The sequence below is a fragment of the Diospyros lotus genome, chromosome 3 (genome assembly GCF_014633365.1).
Source record: "Diospyros lotus cultivar Yz01 chromosome 3, ASM1463336v1, whole genome shotgun sequence".
NCBI lineage: Eukaryota > Viridiplantae > Streptophyta > Magnoliopsida > Ericales > Ebenaceae > Diospyros > Diospyros lotus.
The window spans coordinates 22,051,987-22,075,671 of record NC_068340.1 but is presented as its reverse complement, the minus strand read 5'-3'; the positions used below and the strand labels follow the sequence as shown (position 1 = coordinate 22,075,671).

The window sequence follows — 23,685 nt, the reverse complement described above, 5'->3', positions numbered from 1 at the left end:
AAAGTGGTATTAGATATATGTTGACTTTCATTGATAATTTTTTTAGGAAAGTTTTGATATTCTTTTTGAAATAGAAGATTGATCTTTTCGATACTTTCAAACAGTGAAAACTATAATTGAGAAGCAAACCAAAAGACATATTAATCGTCTCCCACAAATAATGGTTTAGAATTTTGTTTAAATGAATTTAATAATTTTTGCAGGAAAAAAGGAATTCTAAGGCATTTAACAATTCCAGGTACGTTACGGCAAAATGGTGTAGCCAAGTGAATAAACAAAATCTTGATAGAAAATGTATGTTTTATGCTGTTTTTGAGCTGAAGTTGCAAACATGACATGTTTTCTGGTTAATCGGTTTTCTTCCTTTACTATTGAGAAGAAAACTGCAAAAGAGGTATGGTCTAGTATTCCTGCAAATTATTCTGATTTGAAAATTTTTTGATGTCCTGCATTTATTCACATTGATGATGAAAAATTAAAACCAAGGTTTAAACAGTGTCTCTTCCTTAGTTATAAATCTGGTGTTAAGGGTTATAAGTTATGGGATACAAAAGTATCTAAAGTTGTAATTAACAGAAATGTTATATTTGATGAAATTGTTATATTTCGTGGTTCGTCTGCAAAATAATCTAACACTACAGGTCAGTAAAGTTTTGACAATCAAGTGAGGCTTGGAATTTATAAGAGTCATATATCAAATAACTTAGCAAGTTATCAAAAGATAAAATATCTAAATCCTTAGCTTTTGTTATAGCAGTTACGTTAGGATCCCAAGCCCTTAGAAGGCTTCTTAGGATTTTTCTTATCCTTTTACCATTGGAGTATACATTTCCTAATGACTCCAGTCTGGTAATAATGTCATTGAATCAGGTGAACATTTCTTTTATGGTCTTATCTTCCTTCATTGAAAACAATTCATAATCATGGGTTAGTAAATTGATTTTGGTTTCTTTTACCTATTTTGTACTTTCATGTGTCACTTCTAACTTGTCCCAAATTTCTTTAGCAGTTTTACATGTTGACACATGATTGAATTCGTCGGGGCTTGAAGCACAAAACAATGTGTTCATTGCTTTGGCAATGATCTCCACTACCCTTCTTTCTTCATTAGTCTAATCCTTGATTCTTTCAATTAAGAGTATGGAAACTCCTTCCATTATGACCCTCAAAATGTTAGTATCTTGATTCTTTTTTCAATACCCATAGTTTGTTCTATCAAAAAATGGAGACCGAGAGGTGCTTTGGCCTTCAACTTGTGATGATCCAAAGATATGTGCCATGAGTGGATCTTCCTTAGGTGATTAAACCTAAAATATAAGGCAATCTGTTCTGATACCAATTGTTAGGTTAGCACAAATAAGTAACCACACACTCAAGATAGGGGGTGAATTGGGTATTTTAAAAACTTACTTTAAATATTAAAATCTTTGCTTGAAATGAGGAAGATTTGATGTGAAATAGTAAGTGTTTAGTGGAGTTTGCAAAATGAGAAAGAAATCAAGCAAGAAAGATATAAATGACATAAGAGATTTATAGTAGTTCGACTTAACCGGCCTAGTCCACTACCTTAACTTCTCATTAAGGATTTTCAAATCCACTAACACTTCCTACTTGAACTCAAATATGCCCTCTAGCAATAAAGTAGGTAGATACAAATGCTTTTACCAATACATGGTAGACCCTTTAACAACAAGCTAAGCAATACAACAATAGATTTTATAATCAATAGTGATTTAAGAGATAACTTTCTTAGTTACAATGAAACACAAATATTAAAATCAATGACTAAAACAAATATTACAAGAAATACACTTTGCATTTGAATGAAAAATTTGAAAGCTTAAAGAGAATGTAAGATGAATGATCACTTTGAGCATATGCACTTCTTTATTAGCTTGCCCACAAGCTCTTTCAGGCTATATTTATAGCTTTTTGGTTGGCCAAGCACATAAATTGAATTTAATGATTGTTATCCCGCATTAAATGCCTGAAAAACTAGTAGTTTCAATGTTGTTAGAACATAAATTGTCGACAGATTCAAAGAATCAGTTGATTGTTTCTTTCAAAACATTTGAATTTGAAGATAAGTTTATAAAAACTTTTGACTCTTTTAAAAAGAAGTCGACTTGTCATAGCAAACTATCAACAATTGTTATCAAAAGGTCAACTATTTTAGAAGAAAGTCGATGTGTTACAGTCACTATCAACTGGTTTTAAACTAAAAACACTTGAACCGAGAGTATAAATTTTCATTGTTGATAAATTTTCAGAACTGTCAACTTATTCTCAAAAGAAGTAGACTAACATACGAAGAAAGTCAATTGAAATTAATGATCCAATTTTTTTAAACAACAAAGGCATGAAAAAGTCAACTAAAGAAAAAAGTCGACATTTTTTTATTACTTTATTGTAAAAAGAATGTGATTTTGAAGAATTGGACTTTAACAAAACTTAATACCCTTTAACAAAAAATTCAAGATTCAAAGAGATTTTTCAATGAGAATCTTGTATGGTTTATTAAAATCTTAGAATAACAATCGAAATTGTAAGCCACGAGAATTTTAATTTGAAAGGCATAAGTATATGCCACTCTTCCATTTTCAAATTCTAAGCCAATTTAGTTTTGCATCATCAAAATTACTTTAAAACATAACAACAAAAGATACGTCTTTGATACTAGTGAAAAGTCTGTTCTACAGTTTTTAGCATCCTCAACGTTTAACTTAAGCATTGAAGTATTTGTGTGGGATCTTTTCGCGCCCTCTAATTGTTCTCTTTTTTTGCAATCTCAACCAGCGACAGTCTTAGGTGGCTTGACGATGACATTTTCACTTTACAAATTCATTGTTGTGTTCAAGTGACAATAAATTTAAAAACATCTGTTATTACTTTCCAAATTATAAGCGGGTTTTCAAATAAACAGACATTTGTAGGATACCTGAACATTTATTTCAACTAAGAATTAAAGTGTCACTAATAAGCCAACAGAAGGGAATGAAAATACAAGTTACAATGAGCTATTGGATAATTCATAACACATTTTCCCAACCCAATTGAAAAAAGGGAAAGCAACAAACAATCACAAATAGATGATGAATACAATTTGATTACTTATAAAATCCAATTTAATTGAATCTATTTATTGTCACATAACTCTTACAATTAAGTGCAAGTTGCACACATAGAGGCATATTGTGTCACAAACAATAGCTAATCCATTATTACCATCATCTCTTGCTATTACTAACCTCAGAAGAAGATCTATGAAGTATAAGTTCCAAATCTTGCTATTTATTGGGGTGTTTGGCTTATCGGTTTGACCACTAAGCTGCGTAAGAGCTTAAACGTTACCCAACTTTAAAGCTATTTCAACAATGTTTGAGAAAAGTTGGTCCCCCTAGTTTTTTGCGTTGACCAAGCAAATTACTAATTTACCCTTAAACAAAATACACATTTTCAACCTTTATCATTCTTCATTCCCTTTGCTTTCTTTGATCTTGTCGCTGCCAGACCCATCTCCGGTCATTGCCATTGCAGTCGTCCATCATTCGTTGCCGTCATTCATCACCATCGCCATCACCGTCGTTGTCATCCACCTGCCTCCATCACCTTCACCCCAGTTCGTTGTTCGTCACCTTCGTTGCCTCCATCACCACTTCTTCTCACCCTCATTGTCGCCTCCATCTACAATTCTGTTCACTATATATATATGATATTAATATATATTGAATTAATATATTTAATATTTTTATTAAAAATTATTATTTTTACGAATTTTATTCAACAACATGTCTATTTTCGTCTTTTTGTCAAATTTTAATAGTTTATCAGCTCTTTCAAACCAAACACATAACTATTGACTAATAGTTTATATGCACATTTATGCAAACATGTTATCAATTTAAACACTGCTCAACTTTTAAATTTTACACAACTTAAAAGCCAAATAGCTTCAAAACTACTGAAAGAAAGGGTAAGCCAATCACCTCCTATGTTGATAGAAGTAGTGCAAACCTGTGAAGCAACAAAACTAATGGTGCACCAGTCAATCAATTATCTGTCTGAAATAGTGCTATATGGTTAATCAAACAATAAATCAGCTTAAACACTGGATGTAGGTGCATTGTAAGAGTTCAGAAGCGAAAGGAACTCATGATATTCAATCAACTTGAAGAATTCTACTTCTCAAGAAAAAATTCAATTAACATGGACAATCTTGTTGGGTATGATCTAGGTTGCACGGAAACGGGAAAACGACATTTCTTCAAAAAGGTAGGAAACGAAAATGTAGGGTAAACTGTAAATTTAAAAAATATAAGTGTTAGAATAAAATAAATAAGGGTGTATGTGAAATTAGTTTATAATTTATATAATATAAATATTATTATAAGTTACAAACCCTAATAGAATTTGCAGGTTGCGCCGTTTGTTGAAGCTGAAGGTTTGGAGTAGCTATTGCCGCCGCCGACCCGAGTCCGTTGCTCTCACCACCAGCATGCCTCGTCGCCAACCCAACTCTCCACCTCGCCGCCAACCGTCGACCCATCTCGCCATCTCCCCGCCAATTGCCGTCCCATCTCACCGCTCACTACCAATCGCTTAACGTCAACACATCGATTCGCCGCTCTGGCCGCCGCCTTGCCTCTCACCGTCGACCTGTCTCGCCTCTCGCCCTTGCCACCGGCCTTCGCGTCTCATCTCTTATTGTCGACCTCTGCCTCACCTCTCTTGCCGCTAAATCTTTGATGCTGGTCGCCGCCTAGCATCAAGTGATGATGAGTTGCAGATCTGGTGAGTGATAACTGGCGACCTTCATCTTCCTTGTTGCAGGCGATTGCTTCACTGCAGTCGCTGGAAACGCGTTTCCAGCACGAAACATGTTTCCCACAATTATCTGTAAATTGCGAAACGGCCCCGAAACGTTTCCCAATTTACAGAAACGACCCAAAAATTGTTCCAGGACATCTCTGCCGTTTTCGAAATGGGAAACGGTTCGGAAACGTCGAAACGGCATCTCTGAGCCGTTTTCGTGCTTCACAGGGTATGATAAATCTGATCAGGAGATTGTCCAAAATGACCAAACTTGTCTCAACTTCAAAGCCAAATTAACATCTTAACTTCTAGTGCCATAGCAATTAATATATTAAAAAGTTGGATTAACCTAGTGGTGGCATCACAACTTTTACAAATCAGTCTTGACTATATTAAAGATTGATAACAAAGATGACTTATGTGTTGCACAATTGTGACAATTCAACTATTAGGAATGTGCTACATGTATGTACAGGCTTACACACAGCCTTATACACGCGTAAAATGACGAAAAAATTCCACCCATTTGTTGTCTCATTTATGCTATCTTTCCTTTGTTCGTGGCGGATGAGGCTCGATCAGGCTTTATTTGCATCTGGGATGAGGCCAGATCGGGCTTTATCGCTCATCTTCATCTAGGGCTGGCAATAAGTTGAGCTACTCGTGAGTTAGGTCAAGACCCGACTCGATAATTGGCTCAATAAGCTAGCTCGTGATACAAATGAGTCAAATTTGAGCTCAAATATTTGGTTCATTTAGTAAATGAGTCGAGTTTGAGCTACCATCAGCTAGACTCATTTGACTCATGAGTCAGCTCGATATACTTATATATATTAATTTTATAAATTTATTAAATAAAAAGATATTTATCACTTAATACTCAATAATATAAATATATACTTAATAATTATTTAAATATAAATATAAATATATATTATATATATCACATGAGTTAAGTTTCAAGCTGAACTTAGCTAGCTCGTAGTCATCATCAAGTCGACCTCGAGCTAAAAAAATCAACTCATATCGAGTTCACGTTGAGCTATGAGCCAAGCTAAAATTAATCGATTTAAGCTCAAGCTAGGCCTAACTCGGCTTATTGCCAACCTTATCTTCATCTGCGACCAATCGGAGTGAGGCGGTAGCATCTAGGTGGCGAGGATGCAGCAGTGAGGCGACAACGGCAACGTACATGCATCGGTGAGGCGGGCGAGGATACAGCGGTGACAAGGATGCATCGGCGAGGCGACAACAGCGATGATGATGCATCGGTGAGGCAAGACGGCGAGGGGCGGCGTGGCGATGGTTGCTAGAGGCAACCATGGGAAGGGGAGAGAGAGGAGAGGGGAGGCGGCTAAGTGCAGAGGCGGTGAATTTACAATTGGGTGAAGGGTATTTTTATAATTTGAACCGTGTAAACCATTTGTAAACCTTTTTGTAAACCATTTGTACAAATAGCATTTCCCCAACTATTAAGTCCACGTACTCGCTGCTCATTGAGTTTACCACTGTCCGGCATTATTAAGTTAAATTAGTTGACACTAGGCCTCAAAATTGGTCTAAATTTAGCTTCATTGTCAGATGAACCATGAATAGGTCCAGAACATATTTTGAGTTAGCAGAACTACAATATTACCTTAAGATCGTGCACATGGAGACATTTGTTCTCAACAAATACTAAAACAATGAAAGACAAAGCATGCTTATGTAATAAGTAGCTACCTGTGGGCATTGTAAAGGTGGAAGCAAGGGCTCAGGTAACTCTGTTGGGAAGAAAGGATGCTCGTCTGGCTCTGATATCTGCCTACCTGATTAGCAATTGAAATTTTTGATCCTATTGTAGTTCTTTCAACATCATAGTTTCCTCTTAGATGCATATTAAATAACCTTGGCATGAAGCTTTTCAGTTTCTCTAAGCATGAACTCAACCAAATTAAGGACCACGGAATCCATCCATAGAGAAATCACTATGATCGTAAGTGCCCGTATTATAACAGTAATGAGCTCTCTCCAAAAGGCTAAAAATAATGCTATCCTCTTGTTGGATAAGTGAGTGTCTTATACTGTTTAAAGTCAACCTCTCACTTTCGCCAACCCTTTTCTTCCCCATGCACCTTCACATGAAATAGTAACACAAAATATGAAGAGTTTCAGAAGATTTCTTCTAATAACAGCAAATTAAAGATGCTGACAGAAGCTTTTACGCGTAGCTATGAAATTTAAATCAAATGCAGTAAATATGTGTTTCATCAAGGATGTCTTGGTAAAGTAAATAACAGCAATCATAAAAGGTGTGTTTGTGGTGGGTGGGGGAGGGGGGGAATTAACAATTAACCACCCATTCTATTCCTATCCTACATACACATTTATGTGTTATTACCAACACTTTCATCTAAAGACCAAATAATAATTAGCAGCCCTTTTCCTTAGTAAATGTGTGGATAAATATAATAAATGTGTAGATAGACAGTAAAAATCCTCAATTAATTCCATGTCCAAACCATATGCCAGATCCAGAGTTATCCTATATTCCACTGCACCAACTAGATGCCTTATTGCTGCTGCTATATATGCCCATGGATTCCTGGATGGATGGCAACTATAATTCGAACGTTTTTTGATTAATCAGTCAGATCATAAGATTCTTTCAGACACCCAGGACAATGAAAACCATTGAATGTGCTCTTAAGTATCTCCGGAAGCATGCGGTTCCGAAGAGGTATACTGTCCATGCTTATATATACTCATTCCACAAACTATTTGTCTCTTCAAGTTCAAAAACACAAATCGATAACTAAGATCCTATAAAATAATTACTAAAACTTTATCAAATTTCAAAGACAGCACCAAATATCAAATGGAAACAATGCACGTGTGGAACAATGATAAAGAAAACGACTTTTTTGTGGATATAACCATGTAAAGAAATGACTGTTAATTAGGTATATTACTACAATGACAGTTATATATAGAGAAAAAGTATAAAATTTAAAATGAAACAACGATAATAACAAATAAGAAAATTCTACAGGAAATCTTCAAGTTGTAGAAGCTTTGAAACACGACAGAATCGCTTCCCTAAAAGAAAAATTTGTCCTCTCTTCACTTTGAGTTTATTGTGAGGATTTATTAAATTGTTTTAGTGGATATGATAAGTTATTTTAGATTTATGCACTTAGCAAAAGTAAAGAAATCAATTTTTGGAATAAATAGAAAGAGTTTTGATCTTCTTCAACAGAGAAAAAAACCTTGTGTTTCAAACGTATTCAACCTGTCACAAATTTCAAAATTATTTGGATATACAGAGACAGTGTAGTTAGAAATTGTGAAAAGAAACAATCTTTCAAAATTTTAGTTACAATGTTGAAAGGAAACAACTTATTTTGAAAGGAAACAATCTTTCAAAATATATATAGTTAGAATTAAGAAAGGAAACAATCATTTTTTTAAAAAGAAACAACCTTTCAAAATTTAGTTAAAATTTTAAAAGGATACAATCTTCCAATATTTGAGACTAGAGTAGTTAGGAAATGATACAATCTTTCAATATTTTATCATTCAAGAGTTTTCTTTTTATGTTCGATCTCTTCCTTTCCACATAAGTTCTTTCCGAAAACCAATGTTAGGAACCCAAAAGGAAACAGGAAAATCCCACAAAATCAAATCAAACCAACGATATCTAAAAATGCTTTTCCAGAACTATAAACTACGTACGTTCAATCTCTGTTTTACAGCATGCACATGCATCAGCCGATCTGTACATAAATTGGAAATTTAAAATCATCCAACATTCCTTAAGAAGCTCAAGTGTGATTGAAGACCGTTAGAGCTTAATTATATGTCACCACGAGCAAGCAAGTAAAAACATATTGAATGAGATGAAAATTTGACGAAATTAATGATAAGTGGGGATATGAATGTGAGTTTGATGTATATGAACCAGCTGGTACCTGAAGGAAGAGGTAGAAAACCTAAGAGGCCGATTAACTTTTTTTGCCTTGGGAATATTGGTTTGAAAGGCTTTGCCTGCCGAGCCGACCAGCAGGCAGAAGGCAATATTGGAGTTTGGCCTCGAGGAAGATGCAGAAGTGAGTTCCATAACAAAGGCGGCTTCAGAGAGCTTGGCCTCCATGCAAAGGAAGCGAAGAAGTTGATTTTACCCGGAAAGCGGGGCAAGGTCCGATCCGTGCCGAGGGCGGGTGGTTTCGGAATTATTAATAATTTGTAACCATGTTAATGTCACCCCAAAATTACACTTTCTATTACAGATTACGAATTTCTTGAAAAGGTTTTTTTTTTTTTTTTTAAATTATACACTATTATTAACGTCCTCAACCACCATATTTTACAGCTACACTGAGAAAATAAATCAAGAATATACCCCACTGACAAGATTCGAACACTTGACCAGGGGCCATGAAACATCCAGGCAGAACAACCTTTGCCAGTGGAGATGTGCTCCGAGGGCTTGAAAAGGTCCGTTTAATTATTACATGAAACTCCCGCATATAGTAAATTTATTCAACTATTCAAATAGGTTACCGAGATAATTAAATTGGATCTACGCTACAACTTTTCATATTTAAATAGGTTAGAGTTGGATGGTAATTTAAGCTTATGTTGAATAATGCACGAAACATTTCGAGGGTGCTCTTCCAATATTTTCTAAACATTTCTTATATCTAAACACTGAGAAATACAATAAATAAATAAATAAATAAATAAATAAATTATTTCTATAATTTAAAAAATGTTTTAGGGCAGTTTGTAATATTAAAAAATATCATAAATGTGTTTCCATCTACGAAGAGTTTAGAGATAGGAAAAAATTCGTCTCTATCCAAGTTAGAAATAAAAAAAAATTTCGCCTCTAACTTAAAATTTTTTAAGTCCCAATTGAATCAAAGTTAGAAACCATACTTTTTGATGAAGATGCTAATGAGACCATAAAGAAAAAGAATGATGAAGTAGAGAAACTTTTATAAATTGTATTATGTTTGATTATTTTCTTATTTAATTTTTTTATCTATTTTAATTAATAAATTATAATTTATAGAGGATATAATTGTATAGCAATAGCATCAATACCAAAGAGGAAGTGAATTGGATTGTTTAAAAGATTAATTAAACTTAAAAATTTTCTTAATGAAAAATGAGATTTTAGTACTAGTGAGGATGGTTGAAATGTTTGGAACAATAATTAAAATAAAAAGCACAAGCAAAAGAGGGACACAACGATATATAATGATTCAGTTTAAACGAAACTTAATCCACTATCATAGCTTCTCACTAAATATTTTTCAAACAATTCATTAAAACTCTCCTATCACTTCAGATAAACCCTTTACCAACAAGTTAGGAATATACAATCCCTTGCTTAAAGAAGTAAACCCTCTAACAATAAATTAGGAAAAACAATCCTTTTGCAAGCAATGTAAGCTCTCTAGCAAAACAAGTTAGGAAAAATAAATCTTCTATTCAAACACAAGTAGATCCTCTAACTGGATGAGTTAGGAACACAGATTGATACAAGAAGAGAGAATATAAGAGTTTACACTCTCAGTTACAATTTCCCCCAAGAATGAATGCAAGACTTGAAATAAAATTATACAAAATGAATATAAAGTCTTAGAGAGAAAAATGAACAAGTAATGAAGCACAAAAATGAATGAGCACTTGAGAGCTTGTAATGAGATCACTTGGGCATCTTGAATCATCCATCCATCATCTGACGAGATCTTGTGAGAATATAGTCGTTGAAAGTGGGAATAGCACTTTAGATGAGTGGACGAACTAGTCGTTGGATATTCTGGAACAGAAACAGTTGACATCTTCAAGGAAATGGTCAACATATTAGTTTGAAAAATCAAACAACTGCCGACAGTTTGATCAAAGTTGTCAACAGTTTTGAAGTATTGTTGAGATTTTTGATGCAGATGCTGTCGACATTTAGAAATTGAGAATAAAAATTTTACATGTCAACAGCTTATGAAAACCTATTGACAGGTTAAGCCAAGAACAACTAAAACGATCGATAGTCCAAATTACATTGTCGATAGTTTGGGCTAAAATGTTGAAACGGTTGACATGTTGGTTTAAAAAGATGAAAGAACTTTGGATTTTCTCCACTTCTTAAAACCACATTTTGAAACTCAATTTTTAGAAAATAATTTTTGATAGAAAATCATCATTCCTAATCTTCAAATTAATGATCCAAATGATAGTTTATGGTTTAGAGAGATTATTTTGATTTTTATAGAGATTGAAATTGAGTTTTAGGTGAAACTAAATGTAAACTTATATCAACTTATGTGATGTGAATCCATTTTATTTTTCATTATCAAAACCAGAACAAAAAAGCAAAATATCAATGGATGATAGAACTTATTTTTATGTTTATTTGAATGCATGATGAAATTTATATTTATTTTTATATTGAATAATTATTTTTTATATTAAAAATTATATTTTCAAAAGGTCATATATTTACTCGTTTCCCCCACATTTTTATTTCTTATTTTTTAAAAAAAAAACTTTTTTCACTTTCTTGTTATGTATTATATCCGTTTTCTTTATTTCTCTTTTCGTGCAACATAGTTTATGTGTTGAGATTGTAAAAATTTTTAAACTAATTTTCTGTCCATCTTAATCTCAAGTTGACTAGAGTTTTTTTCTTTTTGAAATGTGGTTTTTTTTTTTTTTTTTATAAAATCTCGTTATAAATTTTATATTGTAATTTACATTTTTCCTGTGGTTAATTAAAATAACTTTAAATCTTAACTTTGAGATATCATATTTTCAAAATTAAATTAAGAAAAGAAAAATTAGTAATTTTACCAAATTTTTAAATTTAGACTTAATTTTAATTTTTCAATTGAGACATATAATTTAATTTTACTTTTTGTATTAATTATAGATAAATGGTATAATTCTGTTAATATTCAATGTTATTGATGAGGTGAATACTTGTCGGCGTTTGGAATTGGTTGATCGAAATTCGAGAACCCGCAGTGAAGCAACAAACACGAGACTAAAGAAAAGAACAGAACGAAACAAAGAATAAAAAGCACACAAGAGAATTTTTAGGTGGTTCGATCTGAATGATGCCTAGTCTATGGCTATTTTTCTAGTTATTCCGGCAGAGTAACAGTATAGTGTTACTTGTATCTTTTTACAGTGATAATATTGACCTCTTTCCTTATAGAGTGGAGTGCTTATAATTTGAATGAATTCTAAATGTAGAAGGATTCGGCTCCATGGATGGTATTTCCTTATTGTCTTCGAATTATCAAGAACTGTCGACGTTCGAAATTGGTTGACTGTGATTCGTTAGCCCGCACTGAGAGAATAAACACGATTGCAAAGAGAATAAACAAATAGAAAAAAGAACAGACTGTACGCAAGAAAGTTTTACGTGGTTCGGTTAGAATGATGCCTAGTTCACGACTATTCCCTGATAATTTTAGCAGAGTAACGATATCTTATTGCCCTTTCCTTATTCAATGGTTGTCAACCCCTATTTCTAGAGCATGGTGTTTACAATTTGAATGAATTATAAATGTAGAAGGATTCTACTCCGTGGATGGCATTTCCTTATAGTTTTCGAATTATCAGGAACGAACGGCTTGATTTTTGGGATTTGGTTTGCCTCAGATAAGGCAGGTAGATATCGTCTCCGATTATTCTGCGATTTTCTTGTTATGTGAGCTAAAAGCATTGTTGGGTGCTTGTTTGGTTCTCGCGGTCTGAGCTCGGATTTCTGCAACGCGCGACCCTACTCTGATGATCTCGGCCTTGGGTCCGTTAGACTTCGAGAGATTGGGATGGCCTGTTGGGTCGAGTCTAGCTTATAAGAAGTATATAATTCAAAAAATACTCATGATTTTAGGGATTTTATTTGTCTCAAATAAGACAGGTGGATATCACCTCCGATTATTCTGTGGTCTTTTTGTTATGCGAGTTAAACGGTTCCAACAAGGAGCTGAAAGCATCGCTGGGAGCTCACTTGGTTCCGCGGTCTGAGCTTGTGTTTCGGCGACATGCGACCTTGCTTTGACGACCTTGGCCTTGGGCCTCTTGGGCTTTGGGAGATTGGGGCGGCTTGCTGGGTCGAGTCCAGTCCGCTTAACTTTATCCAAAAAGCACCCATAACAATACCAAATATATAGCTAACAAGAATATATAGAGGAAGCTTCCCCAGGGCATAGGTCAAGTGGTGGGCAAGTGATACACTGAAATTAGTACCAGTAGGTCACGAGTTCAATACTCGATTTAGGCAAGAGCCAAATGTCCATTTGCGATTTTTTTCTTCTATCGAAATTGAGGACACGAGCGATGGAGGACCGCGTAAGGGCGATAATCCCAATAATATACAGAGGAAGCAAATGAAAATGAAAAAAAAATGACAATTTGACATAAATTAGGAAAATGCTACTATGCCCGAATTGGTTGACGTACAGGATAACTAAAAGCATTAAAAGACAAAAATATCTTCACCTTGAAACTGCTGCTTCACCTCGAAACACGGGTCCAAATAACGATCAGACGGACTTTATCCATGATGAAGTTCGCCTGCCCAGCAGTAGGCGGACTGCTGGGCAGATGAAGTCCGCCCGCCACTAACATAGTTGAAGTCCGCTCGATGCTATGCGGGCGAACTTCATTCATATTGAAGTTTGCCAGCCACGAACTTCATTTTAATTATTTTTTATATTATAATTATAATTTAATTTAATTTTTATATTATAATTTTAATTATTTTTTATTTTAATTTTTATTTAATTTTAATAACAATATACTGAGCGAATTTCATCTTAGATGAAGTCAGCCAAACCTTGGTTGAGCGGACTTCGTTCTGTTCGATCATTTCATGCGTCAACTATTCGGGCACGGCTCCATAAATTAATTAAGTACCTAGAGAGTGCTGGAAGGGTAAGCAATCATACAAGTACAAGCATGCATGGAGAGATTTGAATTCTGCTGCAAAAAGTGGTAAATAAACAAATTTAAGGTTTGTTTGTTTCGCCGTCATGTCAAGCTGCTGATGGCTGAAACTAAATAAATAAATAAGCTAATTAATGGAATTCTTTTCTTTGCAGAGCTAAAACTCAAAAATAAGTACGGATTTGATTCACGGAAACGTTCCCTTTTAAATCTGGCGATGAATGCTGATGATTCATTCTTCTGATCGATGGTTAATTTGTTTGGTGTTCTAGCGATGGCGATGGCTTGCCTTCAGCATGAAGAGCTTCGCCTTCTCGTAAGCCCTCTCCAGGTACCTTCTAAACCTGCCCAAATCCAGGCTCACGTTCTGATTCATGTACATATCCCAGTGCGACCAGTTGCTCATTAGCATCCCTCCTTGATCGTTCGGGTCCAGCATCTCCCTCGGATGCTGCCCGTACAGGCTGCTCTCCTCCACCCCGATGTCGTACGCCATGTACTCTAGCCCTAACCGCACCGCCAGCTTCCCGTAGCATATGTCCCCCAGCCAGCTGTTCCTTATCGGCACGATCTGCACGAAGACCGCCCCTCGCCGGAGGAACAGCTCGTTCGTCAGTCCCGCTCCGTGAACGCCGACCATCGCGTGGCTGCCGTGGAGAATCCTGAAGATCTCTCGCATCGGCGTGTCGCGCGCCGGCTCGAACGCCACCGCGTCGAAGCCTACCTCCTTCGCGGCTTGGAGGAACTCGTCTTGGTTCAGCAACACGCGGTGCGTTGTTCGGCTCATCAGCACGAGCTGCGGCCTCGAATTAGGCGCCGGCGGGGGGCGGCTGCGCCGTTGCCGTTGGCCGTAGGTGCTCTCCAGCAGGGCGTGGAAATCGCGGACCGTCTTCTGGTCGGGCCGGCGCTGCAGTGTCGGATCCACCGTCATCGGGCCGTGCGACATGAGCCCGACGATCGCCTTCGGGAAGCAATGGACGGCGGTCTCGCGATCCAGGTTGATGATAGGGTGGCGCGAGAAGCGCGGGATTAGGTCGGCGTACTTGTCTAGCCACCAGCCGCTGCAATTCACGATCGCCAAAATGACGTCTCGGCCGGCGAAGAACTCGTGAACGGTGACGTATAGAGGAATGAAGCCTTCGTTGAAATCATGGAAAATGTTGGAGGTGAAGCCGCCCGCGCTGAAGATGAGGGCTGGCGCAGCGTGCGTGACAGCGCAGGGAGAGCCGAGCGGCTTTGTGGTGAGCTTGATCTCTCTGACATATTCCATGGCGTTGTGCTGCCATTTGCGGGGGTACGGTAAGATCCTTTCCGCCAATGGTGGGGTCGAGTTGGTGGGGTCCACAGAAGACAACATCGAGGCCTTTGGATCATAGGCAAATGGACGGTTGATGTAGCAAAGATCATACTCAAAATGGGACCGATCACAGCTGATTGACCAAGTGGGCTCCGGGCTTTCCCATTTCCCGTCACTAATCTCTTCTTCCGCGTCAAGATCTGCCCACCCATTAATTGTCCAAACCATGCAATCATAAAAAATTGGTCAGTTTTCATGCAAAAAAACATAATAACTTTTTGTATACTCAATTAATTTATTGAACATGTACTTAAAAAAAAAAAAAGATCATGCATGTGTTAAATGAGTATAATACCTTGATTTATTATTGGATCCGTATCGAGTGATCCTATAATCATTGTCAAAATAAGATTGACTGCAAAGAACAATACGATTGGCACAAGACATATGACTAGTTTTTGTAAATTAGTTTTATTGTCTAAAATGCGTATAATCGCCAACATATTTGTGAATGGATGAATTGATCATATGAAACTATCAAATATATAAAGTTTTAGATGAATGACTCTCTATTCGAGTTTTTCTCCGCAATAAATATGTGTAAAGAAAATCTCATAATACAAAAAATTATTATTTTTTTCTTTCTGATCGTTTAATACTATTTTTTAACGGAACATTTCTTCCAAAAAAAAAAAATTAAAGAAAGAGAAAAGAGATCTAATGAAGAAAGATATGAGCAAGCAAACCTGATGGGATTAGTGGTGGATATGAAAGCTTGAGTTTTCTTTGAACTTTTTCATGGTAGTTCAAGAAAGAGTTGTAAGAATTAAACCCCCTTAAATGAAGGTTTAGTAACTACAAATTTAATTCAATTTCAAAAACTTAAAACTCACATAGAGCATTTAGTACTAAGTAACTCCACATTAAAAGTAATTAATTTCAACATATCGTCCATAATTTAGTGATAGATAAATTTTTTAGTGGGTATTTGTCAAACCCTTCTTTTATGAAAGTGCTTTGTGTAAGAAAAAAAAGAATATACATTCACAAGAGGTGGGAGAATTTTTGAAAATATTTGTCCCAGATAAGTGTATAATATAATATAATATAATTTTTTTTAAGTATTTTTAATTTTGAAAAGGTAATGTTGAGCCATAAAAGATGTAAAAAAATGAAATCAAAATTGTATACCAATTAATTCAATATTAAAAACCATTACAAAATAAAGGTCAGCTCATTTGTTTATGCTCCGTTTGAGGAGAAGTCCTGAAATAAATTAGATTTGTCACATCCACAGTTGCACACAATCTAAATACTTAATATCACCCATATTCTTCTATAATCTATATACTAAACCGCACAATAACTACAGAAGTAACATTCTTTCTCTATATTAAATTAAAATTGTAATATTTTAAAGTAAAATTTGTTAAAAATAAGTGTATCTATTACTTTGAAATAAATAAAATATTCATCTAAAATAAATACAAAACAAGATTAAAAAAAATCACTTATTAATACTCACTCTTACTCTTATTTTGATATCTAATTATAGATAATTAATTAATTATTGATAAACCTTTCAGTGCCGGGGGTGCAAAAATTTTGATCTAATTAAAATAATCAAACGTCATTTTTTGATAAAATTTGGTTCGGTTTTCTTTTGTGAAATTTCGGTTAATCAGTTTTAGTTCGGTTTTTGAGTTGGAAATAACCAAAATAATCGAATTGACCAAAGTTCCAAAACAACGTCATTTTTGGCCGACACGAACTAAACAAGAAAGGAAGACGAAAAGAAGGAAAAAAAAAAGTAAAAGAAGAAGAACCCTACCTTCGAGTCTTTGACTTCCAAATTCAGCCTTCCCCTTCGTCTTTGGCCTTCAATTGATGACCGTGGTCCTTATCTCCTATCGCCTTCGACCTTTCTTCCATTTTGCCTTCCTTTTCACCATTGACTAATGACCATAATCCCTATCTCCCTTTGCCTTCGACTTTCCTTTCATTTTGCCTCTCCCTTCGTCATTAACCTTTGATTGATGATCGTAGTCCTATAGTCTCTCATCGCCTTTGACCTTTCGTTCCGCCTTTCTCTTCGACCAACAATTGTTGTCCTCGCCTCCTATCAACTTCGACCTTTCTTTCATTCCACCTTCCCCTTCGTCATTACCCTTCGACTAACGATAGTCGTCCCTGTCTCTAGTCAACTTTGACCTTTCTTTTGTTCCACTTCTCTCTTTGTCGTTAGCCTTCGATTGACGATAATCATCCCTGTCTCCCATTGCCTTCGACCTTCTTTTCATTCCGCCTTCCCCTTGGTTGTCGGCTTTCGATTGACGACCATTGTCCCAGTCTTCCGTCACCTTTGACCTTCAATTCTGCCTTTCTCTTCGACCGACGATCGTAGACCTTGTTTCCCATCACCTTCGACCTTCATTCCATTCTGCCTTCTTCTTCGCCATCAACCTTTTACTGATGACAATTGTCTTCTTCTCCCATCACCTTCAACCTTCCCTCAATTCCACCTTTCTATTCATTGTCAGCCTTCAATCGATGACTATTGTCCTTGTCTCTAGTTAACCTGAATGAAGAACCACTTGATGCAAAATGACCCATGACCAAGACGAACCCACTACAAAAAAAAAAAAAGGCTTTTAGTGATTGAAAAAATTGGTCACTAAATGCCTAAAATTGTGTTGCTAATTACTTAGTAACAAAATTTGTGACATTTTAATCTATCACTAATTTGAAACGGAAAAAATTAGTTGGTAAAGCCAAAAATTTCGTCTCTGAAGTGGTAACAGAATCAGTCACATTTTGGTTTTAAATAAGGAAAAAAACTCTTAGAGACGAAAAAATTCGATCGCTATTATTAGCATAAGAACGGTTTAGTAGTATCAGCAGGAGGCGTCTAGCACCCAATGGCCGGGGCGCGTATGGCATAAGTGTGCGCGTCACCCTGCCACAAAGCCCACATGCGAGACGGTGTAAGGCTCACGCTCGCCACATGGCTTACTTCTTTTTTATTTTTTTGAAAAATGGTACCTCCCTTGCAACTTGAACTCGAAACCTAGCATGACCAAATGCCCTAACGAGGCTCGTTTGACCACAAGGCTATGAACTCTGTCAATTATTTATTCGCTCCAACTTATATTTAAGATATTCTTTCCTATACTCAATAATAAAATCCTAACTTTTTGTCTAACTCTTGGTCCTACCAACGAACAATCAAATTATTATTACATTATTATATGTGAAAAATATCAATTATTTTATTATAAAATAAACATCCTTAATATAGAGTTTAGAGACCAAAATTTTTCTATCTCTGAACTCAAATGCTTCCACATATGCTAGAATATAAATATTATTCTAAAATATAAATACTAATTATTTTATATTCTAAAATACCAATTATTATTGCGTGCATACTTTATATTCTAAAATACCAATTATTATTGCATGCATACTTTATATTCTAAAATACTAATTATTATTTTATTATTGCAAGCATGCTTTCACTTTAGATTATTTTTATTTTTTATTCTTTAATTTTGTATAAAAAAAGACAGGAAGGCAGAGGCAAAATTAGTTTCGTCTCTGCCCTCGGCTTAGAGACGAAACTAATTCCGTGTCTGAGGGCAGAGATGAAATTAGTTCCATCTCTAAGCTGAGGATAGAGATTGAATTAGTTTCGTTTTTTATGGTAGAGACAAAAAAACTCTGTATCTGAGCAAAAAAAAAAAAAAAAAAATAGAAACAAAAAAAATTCGTTTTTAATTCCTCCTCTAAATTAGAGATGCTTAATTTCTGTCTCTAAAATTATTTTTTCAAATTTATCTCTAAATTCGTCTCTAATAAAGACGGGACAAAAATTTCCTCACTAGAATCGATTTTTATTTTTTTGAGTGACCTATTCTTTTCCTTCTTTGACCTATGATTCACGACCAACCCAACGATGACCTCTAGAGGTTAGTTTCAACTAGAGTTTTCAATTTTTAATTGTTTTGGTATGGATTTTTTTATTTTGCTTGTTTACTTGGCTGAGACTATAATTTTTCCAACATTCTTTTACGAGGCTGATACGGTAATACCTCCTTGATACAAAATGACCTCAACATCATCATCTTGTAATATAAGTATAGTATTTTTAAAATTGAATGTGGATTTAATTGAAAATTTCACATTTAACTACATGAAAATATTTTGTTTGTCTCTAATTCAAGCACGATAAAAATGCTCTTCTTAATTTTCAATTGCAGTAGGATGTGGTAGTTTGTTCAATTTCATAATATGAGAAACTTGAATTTGGTTTCAGCTGCTAGGTTTTACTTTTGTGTTTGCTATTTCATTTTCTTAATTTGATATTACTTCTTTGAAGCTAACGTTTAAAAATTGTGAACAAAAGTTAAATGTTGGTTTTATTGTTGTTTTTTTGTTGTTGGAATTTATCATATAAGTTATTTTAATATATTAATTAAAATTATATTGATTTCAAATGACAAGACAAGGAGACACCAGTCACACCACAAACAACCTTACCAATGATAATTCAAAGCCTCCATCAACTGCCAACACTAAGTCAAGCTCAAGATAGTATAGGTGCAACATCATTTGGAAAGGTAAAGAGAAAAACAATCAAACCAAGGTTAAAGGTATGGGATCATTTTACAAAATTTGTAAACTCTGAGAGTGAAATTAACAGGAAATACAATTATTGTTATAGAGAATTTCATTATGATAAAAAAATTGGACTATTGTTTTAAGAAATCATATGGGATCTTGTAAAAAACATCTTCATGCTATTGAAATCTATCAAAAGCAATTATAATTGAAATCAACTTTAGATGGGGGCGGGGGTGAGAGAGAGTGTGAGAATATGGGTGCACTTGTTAATTGGAAATTTGATCAAATGCTTACTAGAAAAGCTTTAACTTGTATGATGATGGTAAATGAGCTTCCTTTTAAATTTGTGGAGCATGAGGGTTTTAGGCATTTTATGTCTATTGTTTGTCATAAATTTCGAAATCCCTCTCGTTGGATTATTTCTCGTGACTGTTTTGAGCTATTTAATGAAGAAGTTGAGCTTGATGAATGGGTTGAAAAATTTCTGTCAAACAATTTGTTTAACCACTGACACATGACCTTCATTCAAAAGATTAATTATATGTGTTTGATGACACACCAACAATTGGACGTTGAAAAAAAAAATCTTAAACTTTGTCCAATTTCTAATCGTAAAGGTGATGGCATTTCATTGTCAATTGAGAAATGTCTAATTGAGTGGAAACTTGGTAGAGTTTTTTCTTTAACGGTTGACAATGCTAGTTTAAATGATGTTGTTGTGGTGAACGTTAAGAAAAAAAATAGTGAAATGAGATACTAGCATTATGAATGGGGATTATCTTCATATGAGGTGTGTGGCTCGTACATAATCTAATTGTGCAGCATGGTTTAAAAGACCTAAGTGAATCAATAATAAGAGTTAGGGATGCAGTGAATATATTAAACAATCACTAGCAAGATTGAAGAAATTCAAAGAATGTGTTGATTTGAAAAAAAAAAATAAATGTAAGGGCTCGTTGTCTTTGGATGTTTCAACTAGATGGAACTTGGTATACTTCATGTTAAAAATCGCACAAAAGTTTGAAAAGACTTTTGAGAGATTTGATAAGGAAGATTCTTGTTTTAAGATAGATCTTGGACCAAGTATTTGGAATAATGACTTGTAACAAGTTTTTACTATTGATGGGAAACCTAAGCTTGAGGATTGAACAAATGTTAGAAAATTTGTTACATTATTGCACCAATTTTTTGAGCTTATTTTGAGAGTTTCGAGGTCAACATGTCACTCCCAACACTTTTTTTTTTCATGAGATTAGTATAATTCATTATCTTCTACAAGAATGGCAAGAGGGTGAAGATTTTGAGTTGAGTGAAATTGCAAAAAGGATGAAAGAGAACTTTGACAAATATTGTGGGATCTAAAAAAATTGAACCACTTGCTTTATATTGCTATGGTGTTTGATCTTAGGCACAAATTAGAGTTTATGGAATGCACTTAAAGAAGTGTATTTGAGTGAAAAAGGTGTCGATACAGTTTTGTCATTGAAGAATGTCATTTATGCTTTATATGACTAGTATAAACAAAAGTTGGCACCTCAAGGTAAAACAGAAGAGCTGTCTCAAATTTCTACTCCAAGTTTTGTGGAGAGTATTAAAAAAGAAAAATCTCGATCCATGAGAATAAAACTACTTATTTCTTATTTCAAAAAGAATAAGTCTGCTAATGGTAGTGGTTTTATTGATGCCCATTCGAAATTGGATAAGTATTTTAATGAAGTATATGAGAAGGATAATAATAACTTCCACATTTTAAAATAGTGGATAGCTAATTGTCATAGGTTTGTTTTCATCTATGGCTTGTGATGTGTTAGCTATTTTAGTTTTCACTATTGCATTCGAGTCTGATTTTAGCATTGGGGGTCAATTTTTTTATCCATTTAGGAGTTCTGAACTCCTAAAATTGTTGAAAAATTGATTTGTACTCAAAATTAGCTTTGGACATCTATCACCCTAAAAATTTGGATCATGTTGAAAAACTTGAAGAATATAAACTAATTTTTATTATTTTAATTTAATTATGGTTCAATACTTATTACTTTGAAATTAATTAATTAATTTTGAATATTATTTTTAGAACTGACAAAGATTACCATAAACAACCCACATCTATGGAAATTTAGAATTTTAAAGATCTCATGCATTTGTCAGTATATGTTTTCTACTATATTGTTGTTAATTTTTTAAACTATAGTATTGAGTTATTGGTATTATATTGTTTTGTTCATATTGTCTAGTTATATTACTCTTTAACTATTTTCAAGTGTGGAATCCTTTGGCATTAATTTGAAGGAGTTGAAAGTGACTATGAAAGGCAATGTGTAGTTGAAACCGTTGAAACATCCATTTTCATATCGTCTATTCTGACTATTGAAACTATTAAAATTTTATGTAACTATTAATTTCTTGATTGTAAGCTGCATGATTGTAATTTGTAAGCTTTACAAATATGAACTTCTTACTTGATCTATTACTTGATCTTTAGTTTTCCATTTATTTTTGCGTTATTCTCTCTTTGCCTACTCTTTTGATATTTTTGTTTGTTGTAAACTACTTACCTTGTATTGGATTTGACTGGTATGAATTAATTTTGATATATATATATATATATATATATTTTATGAGTATGAACTAATTTGTAAGCTTGATTCTTATGTTTTTGTAAAGATAAGAGCAAAAACTACTATTCTTTTTGAATTTGACAAGTTCAATTTTTTTTTTTTTTTCAATGGATCTTTTATGTTTTCGTTTTTCATGGACTTATGTTGTATTTTCCAAGGAGGCTTAGTCGTAAGAAAATGATTCCCAACTTATTGGTTACTTAATTCTATGGGGTTACTCATCAAGTTTGATGTATATTCCAATAGTTGCATGGAGCTTTTAGGTTAGGATTTACTTTACTGAAAACTCAAAACAAATAGAATCTAGAATTGGATGGATGGATGGAATCCCATTTGCAATTTTATTATTGAAAAACTCAGGTAGAGAATTAGACAGGTAAAAAGGTGAAATATCTTAGAATTGATAATAGTATTGAAATTTTCAATTTTATCTTTGATAATTTATGTAAAGAATGTGGCATTACTAGGCATAAGACTATTCCTTACACCCCCCAACAAAATATGATGGTAGAAAGAATTAATACAACTGTACTTGATAAGGCGAGATGTATGATGATTAGTTTTGACATCCCTAAATTTCTTTGGGGTGAAGCTGTTATGACTGTATGTTATCTGATTAATTTAACTTCATCAGCTGCATTAAATGGTGACATTCCATATGAAAAATGGTATGATAAATGTGCTGATTATTCTATTATCAAGACTTTTAGTTATGCTGTTTTTTCTCACCCAAATGAGAGAAAAATTAGAACCTAGAGCTAGGAAATGTGTTTTTTTGGGTTACCCAAAAAGAGTAAAGAGTTATAGACTTTGGGATAGAAGCCAAAAGGGAGTGAGGATTATCTTGAGTTAGGGATGTCAAATTTAATGAATTAGAAATGTCTTGTTTGAAATCAGAGAGTGAGAAACCCTAAGATAAGCCGAGTAGATTGAGTATCCACATTGTCACCACCTCAAGTGAAGTGGAGAGTCAGAGTCAACACGTATTAGATGAGGAGAAATAGGAAGTAATAGAAGATCACTCCATTAACCAACCATCATTGTCTAACTACTAGTTAGCCCGAGATAGAGAAATGAGATCTTATAGATTACCTCAAATGTAAGAATCAGATTTTGACATACCCTATGCTAGTTATTAAGAACTAGTTGATAAGAAGCTAAACACCTATGAGAAGGCTGTTAGAAATGAATACTTTATGGAGTGGGTAGAAGCAATGAAAGAGGAGATGAGTTCTCTCTTTAAAAATTAGACTTGGGAGTTAATATCTAAACCTAAAGACAAGTTCATTGTAGGTTGTAAATGGATTTATAAGATTAAGGAGGGTATGAGTAAAAGAGAATCTGTAAGACTTAAGGCTAGATTAGTAGCCAAGAAGTTTACACAAAATGAGG

At 34.4% G+C, this 23,685-nt stretch overlaps 1 protein-coding gene across 1 annotated transcript; it reads right to left on the bottom strand.

Moving 5' to 3' along the window:
* Positions 1-14,023: 14,023 nt before the first annotated feature.
* Positions 14,024-15,280, bottom strand: LOC127796876 (xylan glycosyltransferase MUCI21-like). The gene has a single exon (XM_052329280.1). It carries the CDS (start codon positions 15,278-15,280, stop codon positions 14,024-14,026), a length of 1,257 nt encoding a protein of 418 aa, XP_052185240.1.
* Between the last annotated feature and the right edge of the window lie 8,405 nt (positions 15,281-23,685).